Source organism: Syngnathus acus, chromosome 16, assembly GCF_901709675.1.
Source record: "Syngnathus acus chromosome 16, fSynAcu1.2, whole genome shotgun sequence".
Taxonomy (NCBI): domain Eukaryota; kingdom Metazoa; phylum Chordata; class Actinopteri; order Syngnathiformes; family Syngnathidae; genus Syngnathus; species Syngnathus acus.
The window spans coordinates 8,890,627-8,908,268 of NC_051101.1; the positions used below are offsets into that span (position 1 = coordinate 8,890,627).

At 40.5% G+C, this 17,642-nt stretch overlaps 2 protein-coding genes across 5 annotated transcripts in view; both read left to right on the forward strand.

Annotated features, from left to right (window-relative positions):
* The first annotated feature begins 98 nt into the window (after nt 1–98).
* LOC119135916 (tumor necrosis factor receptor superfamily member 11B-like) lies at nt 99–2,571 on the forward strand. Its single transcript, XM_037273923.1, has 5 exons — nt 99–213; nt 288–681; nt 1,191–1,370; nt 2,105–2,186; nt 2,274–2,571. Exons 1-5 carry the CDS (start codon nt 211–213, stop codon nt 2,518–2,520), a joined length of 906 nt encoding a protein of 301 aa, XP_037129818.1. The 5' UTR covers nt 99–210; the 3' UTR covers nt 2,521–2,571.
* Nucleotides 2,572–2,988: 417 nt separating this feature from the next.
* Nucleotides 2,989–17,642, forward strand: part of LOC119135755 (F-actin-uncapping protein LRRC16A-like) — a 32,326-nt gene continuing 17,672 nt past the window's right edge. For 3 of the 4 annotated variants that reach the window (XM_037273607.1, XM_037273608.1, XM_037273609.1), the window contains exons 1-9: nt 2,989–3,385; nt 6,273–6,370; nt 10,867–10,917; nt 13,484–13,543; nt 13,999–14,120; nt 14,613–14,710; nt 14,863–14,933; nt 15,118–15,191; nt 15,302–15,377. In XM_037273607.1, coding sequence (XP_037129502.1) covers nt 3,346–3,385; nt 6,273–6,370; nt 10,867–10,917; nt 13,484–13,543; nt 13,999–14,120; nt 14,613–14,710; nt 14,863–14,933; nt 15,118–15,191; nt 15,302–15,377 — 690 coding nt within the window. In that variant the 5' untranslated portion in view covers nt 2,989–3,345. The remainder of the gene's footprint in view (nt 3,386–6,272; nt 6,371–10,866; nt 10,918–13,483; nt 13,544–13,998; nt 14,121–14,612; nt 14,711–14,862; nt 14,934–15,117; nt 15,192–15,301; nt 15,378–17,642) is intronic. The other variant, XM_037273610.1, reaches the window with a different exon arrangement.

Here is a 17,642-nt window from a genome sequence, read left to right on the forward strand (position 1 = left end):
TTCAGAACTTTTTTTTTGTGTGGACACATCAAGTTTTTTGATGCTCAAATGCAGATTTTTGTTAAACACTTCCCAACCAAGCCAATACTCAAAGTAGAAGTGGTTTGACCTTTAGAGAGAAATGTAACGTGTTCCTCGCTCGCCACTATATAAGTGCATGACAAAGCATCCAAATGCACGCATGAGAACCTCAACACAGAGAACATCAGCATGGTAAGTGGAAGGGGAGCGTTGCGTTCAAAGTCACTTGTAATCGTCAGATAACTTCAGACTTAATTTTTCCTCAGCTGTGCCTGCCACCCCTGCTGCTGCTACTGTGTGGCGTTCACGGCAACGTATCGCCAACGGAGTCCCCTCCCACGTTCGAGTACAAAAATCCATCCACCGGGGAGATCCTCGCGTGCAACAAGTGTCCGCCCGGCACGCGCATGTCCGCTCACTGCACGGCCGCCGAGCAAACGCAATGCGTGCCGTGCAGAGATGGACACTTCACGGAGCTGTGGAATTACCTGCCCAAGTGTCTCTACTGCAACCAATTCTGTAGCGGCGACGAGGAGGTGGAGATCGAATGTGGACCTCGCAACAATAGAGTGTGTCGCTGCAAGGAGGGCTACTACAAGACGGAAGATTACTGCAATAAACACTCAAAGTGCGCCCACGGATACGGCGTTCTTACTCGAGGTGCATATTTTAATCCTTTTAAGCGTTTTGGGAAGATAGTAAATACAATTGTCTAAAAATAATGTAATTAGTTTTTTTATTATTATAACAGCTAAAAGTAATTTGTATCTTTTTGCACCCATTTTTGTTTTGAGTCATTTTTTATTTTGGCATTTAATTATTATTATTTTTTTATTTGATCAATTGTGCAATTATCTAAACTGCTTATCCTCAACTTTATTCGAGAGCATACAAAACAATATAAAATGATGATTTTTTTGAATAGGTATCCTCATGAGGATTGCAGTTCAGATAATGGATGGATAGGGGGTAATGTGTATATAGGTCACAACAACTTTTCAAAACCTTTCCTCCTGGGAAATTATTATGGCCACATGAACTAGTGGTATTCATGTCTGCTTCCTAACTTTGATCTGGGTTTGAATCTCAGCTCAGGCCCCATCCTGGTTGGGCAAGGGTGTACCTGTGATTGCCTATTTCAATGACTCTAATGTAAAGATGTTTTTTAGGTACATTAGAAAATGACACCGTGTGTCAAAAGTGCTCCAATGGCTTCTTCTCCGCCTCTTCGTCGTCATTGGAGGCGTGTGCCAAGCACAAGGAGTGCATCGACGGGCAGCTCGTGCTCTTCAATGGCTCCGCAGCCCATGACATGATCTGTGGTCGATGTGAGGACCTTGCAAATGGAGGTAATTTTGCCCTGCACTGCAGCCCATAACATTTTTGGAGTCTTGTTTGATTGGACACGTTCATTCGGACAGTTATCAGCACTATTCCAGCTTCAGTTATTTTTCAAGGCAACCTTTTTCACACAGCATGTTGACACACTTTACTTGAAGCACTGCTGTTAGCAATGACCCCCAACCACGTTGAAACCGGAAAAAACAGGAGAGCTCAGACCTCTTCCAAAGCAAAGCAATCCTAATTTTGATCAGATGCAAATTGTTCAGATTTATAGACAATTCCCACCTACATTTGCCCAAAATATGTGTAAATTCCATTTGTGCTTCAATCAGATAACAAATAAACTGTAAAAACATAATCTTGGTGGAGTAATAATCGGAATAATCCTGGATTCAACATTTTAAGAGATTCTTCCTTGGCCTTTGTGCCGTGAAGGTGTGTGACAATTGTCATAGTAGTTTTTAGGTAATCCTAAACCAAGAAGTAAACATGGTGTAAGTATGAACGGTAATCCTGGATTCACACTGCAACAAAATGTAATGGCCTTATCCAAATTTTGTGTGAGTAAACATTGTAGTCAATGTCTCACAAATGAATGAATGGATTATTTTTAGAGCAAGTTTCGATCCATGCTTTTGGCCGCCGCCCAGCTCATAAAAAAAAAAAACGTAACCTTAGCAGCAGTGTCATGACTGATCCTAAATTATACTTGCATTCATCCTTGGGCTTTCCTTTCCAGGTGAGCTGCTCAGGACCTTCTTGTCAAGATTCTTTGGTAGGCAAAGAATGCACTCAGTGAAAACGAGGAGATTTTTCAACAAGTCAGTCCATATCAAAATCTATTGAGTACTCTGAAGTGTTCACGGTTGGTTCATTGTAGTATTTAACAAATATCAATTCCCCAACAGATATATTAAGTCTGAAATGGAAAGAAACACCATGCCCTTCTTGACTCGACATCAGTTGCGACGTCATTTGTTGCATCGAATCAAGAGTTGGCTCCAAATAGCCCCGGAGAAGGAGCTGAAGATGTTACCACACATGCTGAGAGCTTGTCAGCTAAACTCTGTGGCAACAAAGCTGTACAAGACACTCAAAGGGATTGAAAGGCAGCAATCAAACTGTACCTTAACGCATTTATTCTCCTTTGACTAATTGTGTTCTTTTCACAATAAACATACCAAATTGGTCTAATTGTAATTGTGTCAAAATTGCACTGTTATATGATGAGCTATTATAGGGGTCCTCCAATTCAATTCACTTCACAACCACAAGATGTCACTCTCTCCTTTCTCCACTTTATTAGTTGTCCTGAAGAAAAACGCTTGCAAAGCAGACATGTTTACATTGTTGTCTTTTAAGATTGAAAACGACATCTTTTGCCAAACTTTATAGTTCTTTCGGCTTCAATGCATTTATTATTGGAAACGAATTGTTGAATAGCACGGCTTTAATTTACGCCGCCTGAGGTTTGGAGAAGCTTAACTCGGTCGTTCTGACCCGAGGAGCAGCCAGTGACACCAGCGCAACCACGCCCCCTCTTGCCACGCCACGATCGGCTCCCAGACTGTCGCATCATCAGCCTGGGAGGGGCTTAGGCTCCCGGTCTCCACCATTGGCTGCCGTTATACAACCACAGACAGCTTTACGATAGGGAGACAGCGAGAGAGGATGTTGTCCCGTCATGCCTGTGGAGATACGCTACATCTGATCCCTTCGGTGTACTTTCCGTTTGCCACCCTCCGGCTCAAGTCATCCTAAAACCGCTTGAATCACAAAGCGATGCCCTGCACCGATCCACGCCGAAATATTGTCCGGACAGTGCGGGGGGAGAGGAGCATGTAACCCTGCAAGAGAAGCACCGGCGAGGCGGCAGTGTGGTACCACCTTAGACTTGGCTTTCGCCCGCTTTTGCCTTCATTCCGACACCAAGGGAGAAACCTCATCGTCGTCTAGTTTGGATACTTAAGTGTGCACAAAATGAACGAGGACATGTCAGAGGTCTCCAAAGAGCTCATGGGTGAGTCAAGCTCATTTGTGGCCATGTGTTCAACCCTCTTGTCAAACCCACGCGACGCGATCGGGAACGTGGTGTGTTGTTCCTCTGCAACGCTGCACAGCTTCTCATTGTGCCCGATTGTGGCAAACAATAGTGGGATTGTCTCAGTTGTGGAGCAGTATTTCTCCTAGAAGTCATGCATGATTTCTTTTGCGTGACACTTCAATAGTACACACAACTGCTTTTACTGCTGATAATACAGACTGTACAATCTACAATCGTTATTATTGCACACCAAGATCCCTTTCCAAGACTTTAAAGGTGCAGGTTGGGTAATAAGCAATAAAAGTCTGATGTTAGTAAAGGACAAAAGCAGTTCTTAGGACCTTGATATCTGCAATTATGATGTTCATAAACTCTTGTGTAATTTAACAAATTGACTACAGAATAACATCTTAGACAAGTCTGTGGAAATTATATATTGTAAAGCAGCTGTCCTCTATGTAATCTCGTAGTTTTGCCCATTCTGCGTAAATCACAATGTTTTTGGAGAAGTGGCCATTATGACAGTTGCTCTCTTCTTAACCCATTTAATCTACATGGTCCCTGAAATACAAATTGAATGCGATTTAATACTATTAGTACAGAGTAAACATGTCTGATTAGGATATCTCAATTGCCGTTGATAGGCAGTTTTTACACTGTAAAAGTACTGTGTGGACAGCCTGAACATTCTTGTCTAAGGAAGTGGTGTTAAACGCAAGGCCCTTGGGGCCTGATCTGGCCCACAACCTCACTTGATGTGGCCTGCAAAAGCCTGGGAGTAAATACTGTAGCCTTGTTTGGGCGCTCTGTGTATTTAAATGACAAAGAAACAATATCAAAGAGGTGTAGACAGTTTGTCGTGACTGTCTGCCCATAGTCCACAGTTTATGTTTTAAAGGTCACAGGACTGGTCCTGGGAATGTGCTATGCTTCTCGGACCTGTTTCGACTTTTACGCCGGACATTTACTTTTCACCCAGTTGTGCAGCTGTGTGTTTAACTTTCTTTGTTTGACCAAGCAGTTACTATTTGACACCTTGGTGCAATCTTGGGCAAGCACAAGCACTTTCCATCCCATCTATGGACAAACACTTCCTCCTTTCAATGGGGCATGGGTGTTCAGGACATTGTACGGAGGGACTTCATAGATAACTTCAATAGCTATATTAGGTCATCTTGTGCGTCATCTGCACGTGAATCATATATTTATGGTGTGCTATAGGGAAACAATCTAAACTTTGCATTGAGAACACGAAGGAATTTGTCATGACCACAAGTCATGTGAGGAGCGGTGTGGATGATGACCATTGTTAGGAACGTTTGTGGACTGGTGCCAGTGATTCAGCATCATCTTAGCAAAATACCACTCCAAGTATTCTACATCAACCGTCCACTCAAAATTGAGATATACACATTTAGTCGATATTCTAATGTCAATGTTATTTGTCTTTGGAGTGCTTTTTCTTTTTCACCCTTTGGCTCATTTTGATTTATTTTCTTTAATTACATTTTCATAGCCAGTAAAAGAAGAGCATGATTGCATGTGGGTCATTGTGGCCTATTTTATTAATACTTTGGATCAGAGCAACCCAATTATGGGTGTAGCAGTGTGGTGAATAAATAACAGGCCCTGCCCAATGACATCACTTCTCAGTGACACACAGGAAAGCTGTGCGGTTAAATGATCAAAAATAGGATCATGATAAATTTCACGTCGATCATGTGATCAGCTGAGCACATTTACTAAAATCAGATGCAGGATTGTGCATGTCAACAGCCGATCAGTCAAAAAGTTCCTGCTCTTTCATTTCCGATTGAAGAAGTAATCACAAATATGTTTTATATTCTTTTGGTACTTCAAACTAAACAGGATGGCTTGTTACAGTTTTTCATTTTGACAATAAAAACTCCAACCGCTGATGCGAAAACAAACACAATCCAAAATAAATTGACTTGTAGCGATCCACTTGCCTTGATGCCGTTGGTACAATTAACATCAAGTACACCAATTTGTATCTGCCGTGACTCTATAAACATGAGTCAATTTGAGCCTGAGGTTCATTTTCCCAATTGCACAAAGTGCACATGCTGCAACTCAATCCACAGGCTGCACTGCTGTTTCAGTTTAAATTAATCGGCGATGGAAATGAATGAAAAATGCTTACTTCCCCTCATGCTTCTTGAAATATTCAAGTTCACATGTTGGATAGAGCCGCACTAACTGTTTTTAGCGCATTCCCTAATTGTTTCCTTTTGATCCAAAGAAGCCTGTAGGCAAAGATACACATGCCAGCACAGATGTACAGCCTCCCTCGGAATGGATGAGTGGGAGTGTGAAGAGCTTGGAGAGGCAGCTGACCCACTTCTGCTCTCTGGGCCGGCTTGCCAATTTTGGTGCTTCTCCTGGGCGTGAACAATCGGGCTGAAGAGAGCATACGCTGAGTGCAGCAGCTTCCTTATCGTCTCTAGTCCGCTAAAGTTTGAAGTCGTCACAGAATTTCCCACAAAATTGAAATCAGGCACATCATGTGGACGAATATTGATGCAAACCCTGAAATGGAACACAAAGACAACCGCGTGAGCATCTGTGTTCCACGTGCAAGTCCTAAAATGAAACTATGACAGTATGGAGGCATCACGTAAAAACAAATCCATGAACAAATCCTGATTTTTGCACTCTAATTCTTTCTTATCACTTTGGTTAAAATACTTCATCCAGAACTGAATAATGCATAATTTGTAATGACGGAATTTAGACATAAGCCGGTGGGTATCTATGAATGTTTTTATCTATGAACCACTGCTGTCAGTATTATCTTCAAATATATGCCAACGCTGACTTTTAATCTTTCGTCTGTGTGTAGAGAGCATGCGGGATGCAGTAGGGAGGAAGGTGAAGCTGTCACTGAGGAAAAGAGTCAAACTGGAGATCAAAGGAGACAAGACAGAGAACCGAGTCTTGGTGAGTCGACCGCTGCTGCTTTCCAGCATACGCAAAATAACTGTCTGCTTTCCTGTCTGCGTTTTTTTTTTTTTTTGGGGGGGGGGGGGGGGGTCATTACACTGTGAAAGTTGTAAATGTTACCAAAAGCGAATATTCCCCCCTACATTTTTGAGTCTGGGCACCGAATGCACAGAATTATAAGGATGTTGCAAAATCCAGACTAGTTGAAAGAGAAATGCCACTTTTGGAGCAATAACTGGGTACACTATTAAAAATACTTGTGAATTCGGCATTCGTTTTTTTTTTTCTTCATGGCTGCAGCACTGTGATGATTTTGTCAGATTAATTGGCTCGGTAAAAACTGTCTTGTGCTTGTACGCCGTCTCTTGTTAGTCACAATCATAGTGAAAACATAATTTAAAAGAGGCTTTTGTTTAGTTATGCCAATGGGACATTTTAAACTTTAGTCGACTCCAATAGTCCAGGAAGCTTCCTTATCTGTCTTTAAGTGCAACTGCCAACTTTCAAATTAATTCTCCAGAGTCTTAATACTTTGGCATGCGTGTACCGGGTCGTACTTTGCACTCACTGTTGGAAATCTTAGCAGCTCAGATGATGTGAAGCAAATGACTCACTAAATGACTCACTTAGTTGTGTGTGAATGACTTCAATGTATTCACGTGGAAAAACAGCAACTCCTATCTTGTTGACAACAAGCATAGGGACTTGGAAAGTATCTCCTGCTCTTCATCATGTACATTAGGACTTACTGAAGACTGCATAAATAATGTATTTCTGGTGGATTGTTAACAATTTTGTTTTTTCTTTTTTCTTAAGAGATAAAGCTTTTGAGAAGAACGATGACTAAAGTCATCACACAACTACTGGCGTTATTGTTTGAAACTTCATGCGTCATCTAAGGACATAAGCAGAAAGAATGAGCTTTACTTTCACATTTCCTGTGTTCGCTAAATGATCTGGCAGCTGTGCGAGGTGGGAAGCTTGTGGCAGAGAACGAGTTAGTGTGGAAGAAAATTGCGCGAGTCAGTTATGTAGTGCTCCCATTAACTGGAGCGACAGTGAGTCTTAGATCACAAAGAAATATGGTCATTGAAGTGTTGGAGGCACGGTAATATGAAACGATCATTTAAAAACGCCCGTGTTATGTGGGAGAACATGGAGAAACGCATGCAGAAACAATGCAAATATGTGGGAATCTGCCTGAGGAATTTCAGTGGACTAATTTTGGTATTTTATACAGGCTGAGAGCATGAGAATATCCCACTGCTTGACCACACTCGATTAAACAATGGGCAGTTGTTGCTATGGAAAATCGAGAAACTGATTCTGGAATAAACACAAAAGGAAGGCAAACATGTCGAGGAATTTAAACCTATGAGTGGGATGGCGTTTGTCGAATGTTAGGTGAAATGTCCGATCAGTTCTTTATTATTATTCGGAGAAAAAATGACCATTATATAGACCTGCAAATGTTATAAACCTTCATTTTATATAACAAATGTTGATTCTGTCTAAGTACTTTCAGCATATTATTGTCAAATCCCTCAACACTTCTAAACGTTTAGACTTGGACTCAATTTTATTCATCTCATGGGCTTGCTCCCTCAGGAAATTCTGGTTCCAGTAGCTCACACAAAAATAGTACAAAAGAGAACATTGCACATGAGTAACAAACAAAGAGGAGAGTAACAAATAAAGTACATAGCAATCGCAATAAAGTGTTGAGTAAGAAATAAATAATAATAATAAAGTATTGAAGCAACTACACTTGGCTATCCCAATCATGTGAGGACTCCCTTTGTCCCTGTTCCTATTGCTCCTTCCCCCAATTGAGTTATACAGTTTGATGGCATGAGGAACAAAGGATTTCAGCAGTCTGTTGGTCCGACACTTGGGGAGGAGCAGTCTCCCACTGAACAGGCTCCTCTGAGTGATGATGACGGTGTGCAGAAGGTGGCTGGCATTGTCCATAATGTCCCCCAGAGAGCCCAGCTTCTCGCCGACCACTTTCCTGACCAGATTGTCCAGTCTGGAAGAATCCTTCTTGGATGTGCTGTTCCCCCAGCACACCACAGTGTAGAAGAGGACACTAGCAACCGCAGACTGATAGAACATCTCCAACAGCTTATTACAGATGTTGAACGACCGCAACCACCTCAGGAAGTACATCCTGCTCTGCATCTCCTTGTGCAGATGGCTTGTGTGTGCTGACCAGTCAAGTTTACCATCCAGCCACACCCCAAGATATTTTTACAAGTCCTTAGCCTCCACTTCAGCTCCCTCCACTAGTACTGACCTATTAAAGGAACTAGAGAAGTCCAGGAAGAGAATCCTTGATGTGGCTCTCCCCTTGTCCAGGTGGGAGTGGACTCGGTGTAGTAGTTTGAGGACGACATCCTCCACTCCCACACCTGGCTAATATGCAAACTGCAGTTGATCCTGGGTGTGTTGCACTTGAGGTCTGAGAAGATTGAGGAAGATCTTCTCCAATGTCTTCATCAGGTGCGAAGTAAGCACCACTGGCCAGAAGTCATTCAGTACACTGGGCCGGGGTCTTTTTTGGCACCGGTTATTTTCCTAATTTAATGAATCTAGAAATTCTATGTTTTTGTTTCACCTTTTAAACAAATAAACAAAATTATCCCGCCATTTAGATTTTTAGGGGCACTACCACAATGATTTGAGTCAATCCGAATTCTATTGTGATATTAGGCTTCACCATTAGCAATGTTTTTTTTTTTTTCATTATAAGGTTTAGCATATTTGTAGATCACAATAATCCGAGTAATGTATCCCAAGGGAGGTATTACCAAGCAATGTAGTCTGGTCTCATGAAAGCTCCTCCCACCATCATTCAATTTAATGATAGTTTACGTCAGGGTCATGGTCACTCAAACAGTCTTAATTGCATACAATCATCAGCTTTATATCTCTTTGTAAATAGTGTCATGGTATTCACTGATGATTTCATTTTTGTGTGATTTGTCTGTGTTCATAGAATATACAAACATATAGAATATACTTTGTAAAGGAAACAAAATTACTCCATTATCTTTCATTGAACAAGCTGAGCCAAAGAAGCGTGTTGGAAGTGCGTGTATGTCCACAAGAGAAGTGTAAAATGGTTTTATTACAAATACCACTTGCTAAACATGAGTGGCGGACTATGACAAGATCCGTTTGCTCTTACTGGCTTCAATTGAATGAGGTTTGTAGGTCATTGCCACAGCCAGCATTGATTGGACTGAAATGACATTTGTGCATTGTGTCAACTGACATACTACATGTAAACAATTGGTTTCGTTAATTATTGTTATTATTAGCATGATGCTTTCTTCTCGAAACTGTGAAACCCAAGAGAGAGAACTTAGTAATGTGACTTTTCCAGGGTGCCTTTCCTGCCATTATGTCTGGATGAATACTTTCCAGATTGGCTTTGAAATAGAGTTGCACAAATCTGATCACACTGCAATAGATTTATATTTCGTTATGTAATGTTCCGGGTATTTCAGGACAAGCCGTTTGAGTGATACTATCAGAGCCAGCTTGTTGTATTTGCAAATCTGTACTTTGGTCAACTGAACTGTAAGACAGAGAGAAAAGGGGTTAAGGAAATGCAACTTATCTTAAGGTTTGAAGTTTGTCATTTAGTTTTGGTGGGTGGTGTACGGCTTGTATCCGTGTTTTCCTTGGAAAGATAGCTGTACTAATGTGCGTTATTGATGCTGACTGATGTTTTCCGCCTACTCCAAAGGCTTTTTTTTTTGCTTTGCTGTCAACATCAGAAAGGTTCCCCAACCGCCTCCGCTTTTCTTGTTAGTCTGCCTTTGTCTTTTCCCGACTATCCCCTCCAAACAAAAACCACTGCGGGCCCAACCTGGATTGTTAAAAGGATTCTCCTCCGCATTGCTTTTTCCACCTTTTGATTACGTTCTTGCAGTTTTATCTCCAGCATCTCTCATTACACACAGATCTCGCCCCTACTGTGTGTGGCTGGTATGCTGATGAATGATTGTGAAGGTTCCTTATCTTGGTAAATAAAAGACACACAGTGTTCTTACAGGACACCCTGCAGGATGATACTGTTTTGCATCCATTGGCAAAAGAGTATGGCACTGATATCCAATCAGTGCTGAGTGAGAATTGTGATTATTGCAGGTTTCAAATGGGTTGACTAGTGCTAATTTAAAATAACAATTATAGAACATTTTATTTCCATGTCTAACATTATTTCAAATTGACTAATCCTGATTCAGTTACTGTTTTGGTCCATAACATATTGATTGTTGTTTCCCAAAAACAAATGTGAGCAGGGAAAAAAGTTTTTCTTTGTCTTTGACAAGATTTTTTCCTATCACATGCATTTTTTTCCTGATGAGTCAACAGAAGAACTCGCTTGTCTTCTGTATCACTTCCTGCTCGGACTCTGTATTTACCGCAAAAGAGCATGTATTTACAGACTCATCATTTTGCCTTCTAATTCTTTCTCTCAGGCTCTTGCGTCCCATCGCGCATACCTCCTGACTGCACGCATTCCCACCAAGGTAAGTGGAGAGATTTAGATTTTTTTTCCTCCATGAAAGTATGACAACATTTGAAAAATATTGGATTGTCATTGTATTCTGCTGCACATGGGTGTCATGTGAACCAATAGTAGTTGCTATGACTGCCACTTCTACTACTACTTTCTTTCATTTAGTGCATTACCCCTAACTTTTTAGCAAGAAGAAGACTACTACTTCTTCCATTTTTTCCTCATCTTGCCTTTTGTCTTCCATTTCTTCAACTTCTATTTCTTCTTTCATGTCTTCTTTCCTTTGAAGGTTGGAAAATACTTTGTTTGCATTACCACATTCAGGCCACCAAAGGTAATGCACCAAAAGTATTTGCCGACCTCCAAAAGAAAGCGGGAGGTCAGTCCGGGCTTTAATTTGAATATTTTTATGCCGCACTTGAATATAAGTCACATACACTCTGCTGCACTCTACACACAGAAAATTGTTTCTTCGTGTGTACAGTTCTAATATTTTTTGGTTTGTTTGCTTGTTTGAATGATTTATTTTACATTGAATCTTTCCTGTTCTCTTAAGGATATTACCATAGCCCCATGACTACAGTATAGTCTTTCGCGAATGTTTATTTAGGCAGTGCAACAGTTCTTTTGTTTGTCTACTATCCTGACTTGAAAAGTCAGACCTTTGATTTATGAACGACTCACTCAGAAGCACTTCCAAGGCTAGAATAAATCCACATCCCCTCAGTAAGATCACCTCTGCTTCGATGTCCCTTAAACCTTTCATTCCGGATTTTTTTTACTCTCATCCTCACTACTTTTTCCTTAGTCCAGATTACTTCTTGCTTTCACCCGCCCCCCTCCCCACACACTAGTGTGTCAAAGGTTAGCAGGGATAAGCTACATTGTCTCGTTCTGAAGAGGATGGTGCATCAAAGAACGTTGTCTGCCTGCAGCTGAAGATCATGCTTTGTTCCACTTGCCTTTGTTTGGATTTAGTTTTTCAGGTGTTATGTGAGTAGCATGTTCAATAATATGACCAAATGTCTAGAAATATATATTTTACAATGATGGAAACAAATGATCAACTATTTGTATCATACAAATGTTTCAGTGCAGTTGATGATTTTGCTCATGCCACAATCGCTTAAAATTATAATAATATTCTCGGCTGTTTCCAAGGAAGGCTTCCGATTCAGATTTTAAGTAAAGTGGACTTTGCTATTCATTGGGGGATAGGCACCAGGTGAAATATGATGAAATACATTTGGGGGGAAAATTCCACAAAAAAGGGGGTTTGGCTCCCCACTCATTAAAAAACAACAGCAGCAGCAGGAAAAAAAAAAAAAAAGATAAAAAAAAAAAAGGAAACACAAATCCGGAAATACAGTAGGTGAATCTGCAGCTCCCAAACCGCGGGTAAGTGGCGGTTGACTGTACTGTGTAGCTTGATGAAGTGTGCGGTACTGATTTAAAAATATTGTGGCTCTGCTTGTATACAGTAGTGGCAGGTGGTATGTGTGAGCCATGCAAACATTAATGGATTCGGTCGTCTCGGCAGGACATTGAGTTTTTTTTGCCGTCAGCTTCTGTGTGTCAGCATGTTCCAGGAACATTGGCTGGAAATCAGTTGTGCCAATATGGCAACAATATGTGTTAGATATTGCGGCGTGCTGTGAAAAGGTAGCATTATAAATATTGTCTTTTTGAACCCATTCTGTATTGCATTGATGCAGTTACTTTCACATTAAATCAGAAGTTACTTTTGCATGAGTTCACCAACATCATCAGCTGAAAAGATGAAACATCATTCTGAGGGATTGAATTACTGTTTCTATAAATGTTTTCCAAAATTTAAATGTCGCAGTGTCACTCTTTTGTAAACAACGCAATTAGATGACGGAATGTTGATTATAGTGCTTTTGTAGGATCCTTTTTATTCAGTGGAGTGTAGACAAAACATTGGTGGAAAGAACAGTGCTTCCCACAACACCCATGCACACACAAACACACTCAGAGACAGACAGTCTGCTCGTCGTCTCCCCCCACTCATCTTTGAGCCAATCCTCGGAAAGTCGACTCCCACCTGGAATTGTCTGCTCTCGCTTCCTGGCCTGCCTTCAGGCTGTGTGTATGTGAGATGCAAGTGCGGGAACCTACTTGCTTACTTACCGTAATATAAACAGTCTCAGGCAAAAAGATTCCCCCACAGTCACGTTGGGGATCATTTTTGGTTTATGTCCTTTTTTGGTATGCAAAAGCAGACTACTGCTTTTCTTGTATTTGACGTAAAATGCTTCTTTTATTTCCAGACACTAAAACTTATTTTATTTTCAGGATAAGAATTGGTTTTAACCTATGAATTATGGACGAAACATTATTTTACACACATTCTTCAGACAGTCAGTCACTGTCAAGTCTTGTTATTGGGACAACTATCACAGCGTAACAAAATATGCGCTAAAATATAATCATTATTTCCCACCCAAACATTGGAATCAAGCCTCTGGATAGTTTTCCTGCTACTCTTTCTTTCTTTATTAACAGTATACTGTATTTCACTCGTTCCAATGTACTTTTCTCTCTTTTTTGTTTAGGTGGAACACTCCTTTAACTACCTGGAGATCCAGGGCATTAGCTGTAATAAGGCAAAACAGGTACAGGACATCTCAAGTACAAACACAAAAGCAAAACATTGCTGACTGTGGTTATTTGGTATGTCAAAAGTGCATGCCAATGCTTACTTCAATCCTGCTGGCACATAAGCCTGGAATTACCAGCACTACTTCCACAAGGGAGACATTTGGGACTATCATGTGTGCTCTTAATATTTTGACAATTATGTTGGATACAAATCTCACGTGATTATGCAAATGTTGACTTGTAAAGGTGGGTTAATAGCATAATTGGAGTCAATGCTTTAATGGTTAGCCCATCTTGGGAAAGGTCACTCACTGTAGTTGTCCTTTTACTTTAATTATTTGGTGCATGGACAGATGGGATTATAAAATTCAACGTTTTTGAGTGGGGGGGAGGGGCTGAATAATTAGTATCCAGATTTAAAAGAAACAAAAATCTATTGGAAAAACTAACATTTTATCTTTCTTTTCAGCTGTTAGTAGAATACGAGCGAGGTTCCTTCTCACTGAAGCTCATCTCCACTGAGGAGGTCAATGAGGTGGTTGCACATGTTGGAAACTGTCTGCTCAGAATATGTCCAGGTCTTTCACCCAAGTGAGTCTCAGTCACAAAGAAACTCCTATATTATTGAGAGAAAGAAACATGTTCATTATAACATTGAGTTTTTAAAATTGAACATGTTTGTGAAACCAATTTTTTTTTTACACATGCTAGATATAACTACATGCCATTTGCATAATAATATCATTATGGTTCTGAAGAATTTGACCCAAGCGTAATATATTCTGGCTCAATAAATGGGGTCCAAGAGCTGACCCTTGATGAACCCCATATGCTCTAGCCATTCAGTCAAATTGAAAATTTACAAAAGGTCAATTATTTTCTCCAACGGACGGTTCCATTTAGTCCTACCCAATTTTATAACTTGTTCAACAATACATTATCATCTAGCATATCAAATGTTGCAGCCCTCGGCAAACCCCAGCATCATCCTTGCTATCCATAAGTTAAGACTTTCACACACTCTTGGGGTGAGTTTATAGAACTGCCTCACTAAATAATACTCTTGCTCTTTTCTCGTGCCAGTAAAGTGATGAAGAAGCTCAGCATGGAGCCTCCCGACAGACTGACCTCGCTGCAGACGTTGTGGGAGAACAACAAACCTGCTGACCCGGGGCCATGTGGTAGGGATCAGTGATGTCAAGCAGCTCGAAATGTCATACTGCAAAAAAGGACTTGCAACGATAAATCAAATATGAAAGTGAAGCTTTGAAGCATCGTGCTTTTAAGTTATACATTTAATGCTCTTTCTATTTGATGCTTGCTTGTGCTGCAGGTGGCTTTTCTCAGATGTACAAGTGTGTATGTGACTGGCTGTCACTGCCATACAGAGAAGAGGTTCAATGGGTCAGTATCGATTCATCCATAGTTACTGATAACCAAGTTACCATAGTAAATGTGTAAATGTCCGGTCTTTTCTTAAGATCTTGAATCACAGTGAAACTTCTTTTTTTTTGTGGACGTTATTCAATTCCAAGTGGGGAAATGTTTCTTCTTCATTCTGGCTTGAATGAATTATTTATTTCCCCAGGATGTGGACACCATCTATTTGACACAAGACACTAGAGATCTTAACTTGCAGGACTTCAGCCATTTAGAGAACCGGTGTGTATTTTTAAATACTGTCATAGAACTTTAATACTTAAATAATAAAAGTTGCTTAATCATTGGAGTAAATTGTCTGAGTGACCCCCCCATATGTTTTTTTTCCTCAGAGACTTGGTGGCCATAATTGCAGTCCTTGAGTTCAACCAGTGGTTCACCAAGCTCACTACAAAGGACTACAAGCTGGTAGGCTCCTTTTCTCTATCCACACTGATGATCTGTTTGTTGCTCCAGAGACTCCAAATTAAAATTCCTGTCATTTTTCTAAGCTCACCATGAATCAGGTGTCCCTCCCATTAAGTCCTCGAATAGTGTAGACAGCAATCATGTGGCGAATTGCATTTTTGTCTTTGGTTTCTCACTCTGCTCAGTCGCCAGTTAAAAGGAATGTCTAGGGCTGCGCCTCTTTCATGATGAAGTTTATAGTGCTGTCTAATGTCTAAATGTTTTTGGTAGAAGCATTATGGATGGTTGTGAAGATGGTAGGTCATTTTATTGTTGAATTGTTTCCGTTTATTATCCCTTTAAAACACACACACACACACACACACGTACACACACACACCCCTTTTAGTTCCTCGTCATATATTTCAGTTCTATTATGAGCTGCCACAAGCTTGTCAGATTTGCTCCCATCACAGTTAGTGAGGCACTACTTATAAATATGCGGTCTCGGTTGTTATCAATTTTATTAAATGTCCCCACACCCACACTTGCAGCCGTCCTTTGTTTTAAATATTTACATCTCTATTTACTCATCTTGGAACTAGTATACGGTGGTCTGTGGTTGCCATGTCTATCTACAGGGAAACAAATATGGATCGTTGAGGGGTTGTTTGTGTGATTTTTATAAATTGAATCCAATTCAATGAGAAAAACTAAATCATAATTTGTTTGTTTTTTGCAATTGGCATATTTGTTCAGTTTCATTCGCTTCATGATTATTCTCATTCCCACGAAATTATGTGGCAGTATGCCCATCGTCCCTCTTGTGCCATTTGACTCAGGATCAGTCAAGTGTTCTCATGTGATAAGACTCCCAAGATCAGAATGAGACAAAGCGACACCAGGCCCCCCCTGCAGGTCTTCATTACCAGCTGTCTTGTCTTGGCGCTTCATGCTGTCTCACCAGTTACCACACTCTGCTTCCTCAGTCCAAACCATTATCTCATGCTTTTGTTATTGCCAGTCCCTTTGTATTATGTTTAATCCCTTTCCTCACCACTATGGCATAATGTGCATATTTAGGCTCAAATGTTCACGGGGGCTCATGTGTTTTTACGTGTGGCTGGCCAGTATTAAATGGGCACCAAAACTACTGAAAAAAGATGAGCTTTAAAAATTCCTTTTTTAGTTATTTTGGTGTGCAGCTTTTGAGAGGACATAGCATTTCCCATCTATTTAGAATTTGTATTTGTGTAAAAACAAGACACGTCATAGCTAAACAATGTGTTGTTTTTAGCTGTATTTACCATTTCAAGGACTTTTTGTCATTTCAAGTTGTATGCCGGGCTTAGCTGAAGCTGCTTGATGATCTGGAGCCAGGACATCAGTGAAGCTATGTCTTCTACAACATGTGATTTGACGCAAGATAGTCAAAGAGCACATTTGTACACATTCCTGGTCATTATTTGTTGCTTTGTCAAGAGCAAAAGTTCCACTATTTGCTCGTTCAGTTTAGTTTTTTTTTGTCTCCAAGCTTATTTGCACAGTTATAATTATAGTCTACGTTGACAACTTGCTTACTGCTCCTTTTGAACTCTTCTGTGAACTATAAATTTGAGGGAAGTAGTTTGAGAAAGGCCTTCCTTTTCTACAAGGCAAATAAAGGCACCTGAGGCCTCTTTGTGCATTTATACCAGTCACAAATGTACCAAAGGGGAAAAAAACAAAAAAAGGACGGAGCATGAATGAGAGCAGCAACAGGATAGAAATATGTAGGTCAATTTGGATTTCGATGGAGAGGGACAGGGAGAGCCAGATGACGAAATAATTCAAGAGGTAGCATGAAAGAGAAAAACATCCTACTCAACAGCAGAATTGATTTTCTAGTTTTTTTATTTTTTTTTGCATAGCCCTTACAGCTTTATTCATGCTGATGTAGCCACAATAGGAGTCTTATTAAAGAAAGAAATGTCTTTCTGTGTGATTATTCTCCGTCACAAGAAGCGATTTGCTTGCTCACACCAGTTAGTGTTCGAGTCAGGTTGCCGAACTGGGCTAGAGCACAAGGATGAGGGGAAAGATGACCTCATAAATGTGTAGCTTGCATACAAAGTGCAACTTGCACATCAGCTCAAAGCAGCACAGAAAAGAGATGAGTCTTATTTAATGTGTCTTGAATGCTTCGTGCCTCTCCAGCTGTGTCATTGTGACCTTTTTTGGATGTTTAATTCTTCACTACTGTTGTACTGTATTTTCAGGTATTGCTTGCTGCTCTGTCATTCTCAA

Coding starts and splice junctions, on each gene's coding strand:
- LOC119135916 (XM_037273923.1), top strand. Junction 1,371..2,104: donor TGAGGACCTTGCAAATGGAG/GTAATTTTGCCC, acceptor TTTCCTTTCCAG/GTGAGCTGCTCAGGACCTTC. Junction 2,187..2,273: donor ACGAGGAGATTTTTCAACAA/GTCAGTCCATAT, acceptor ATTCCCCAACAG/ATATATTAAGTCTGAAATGG.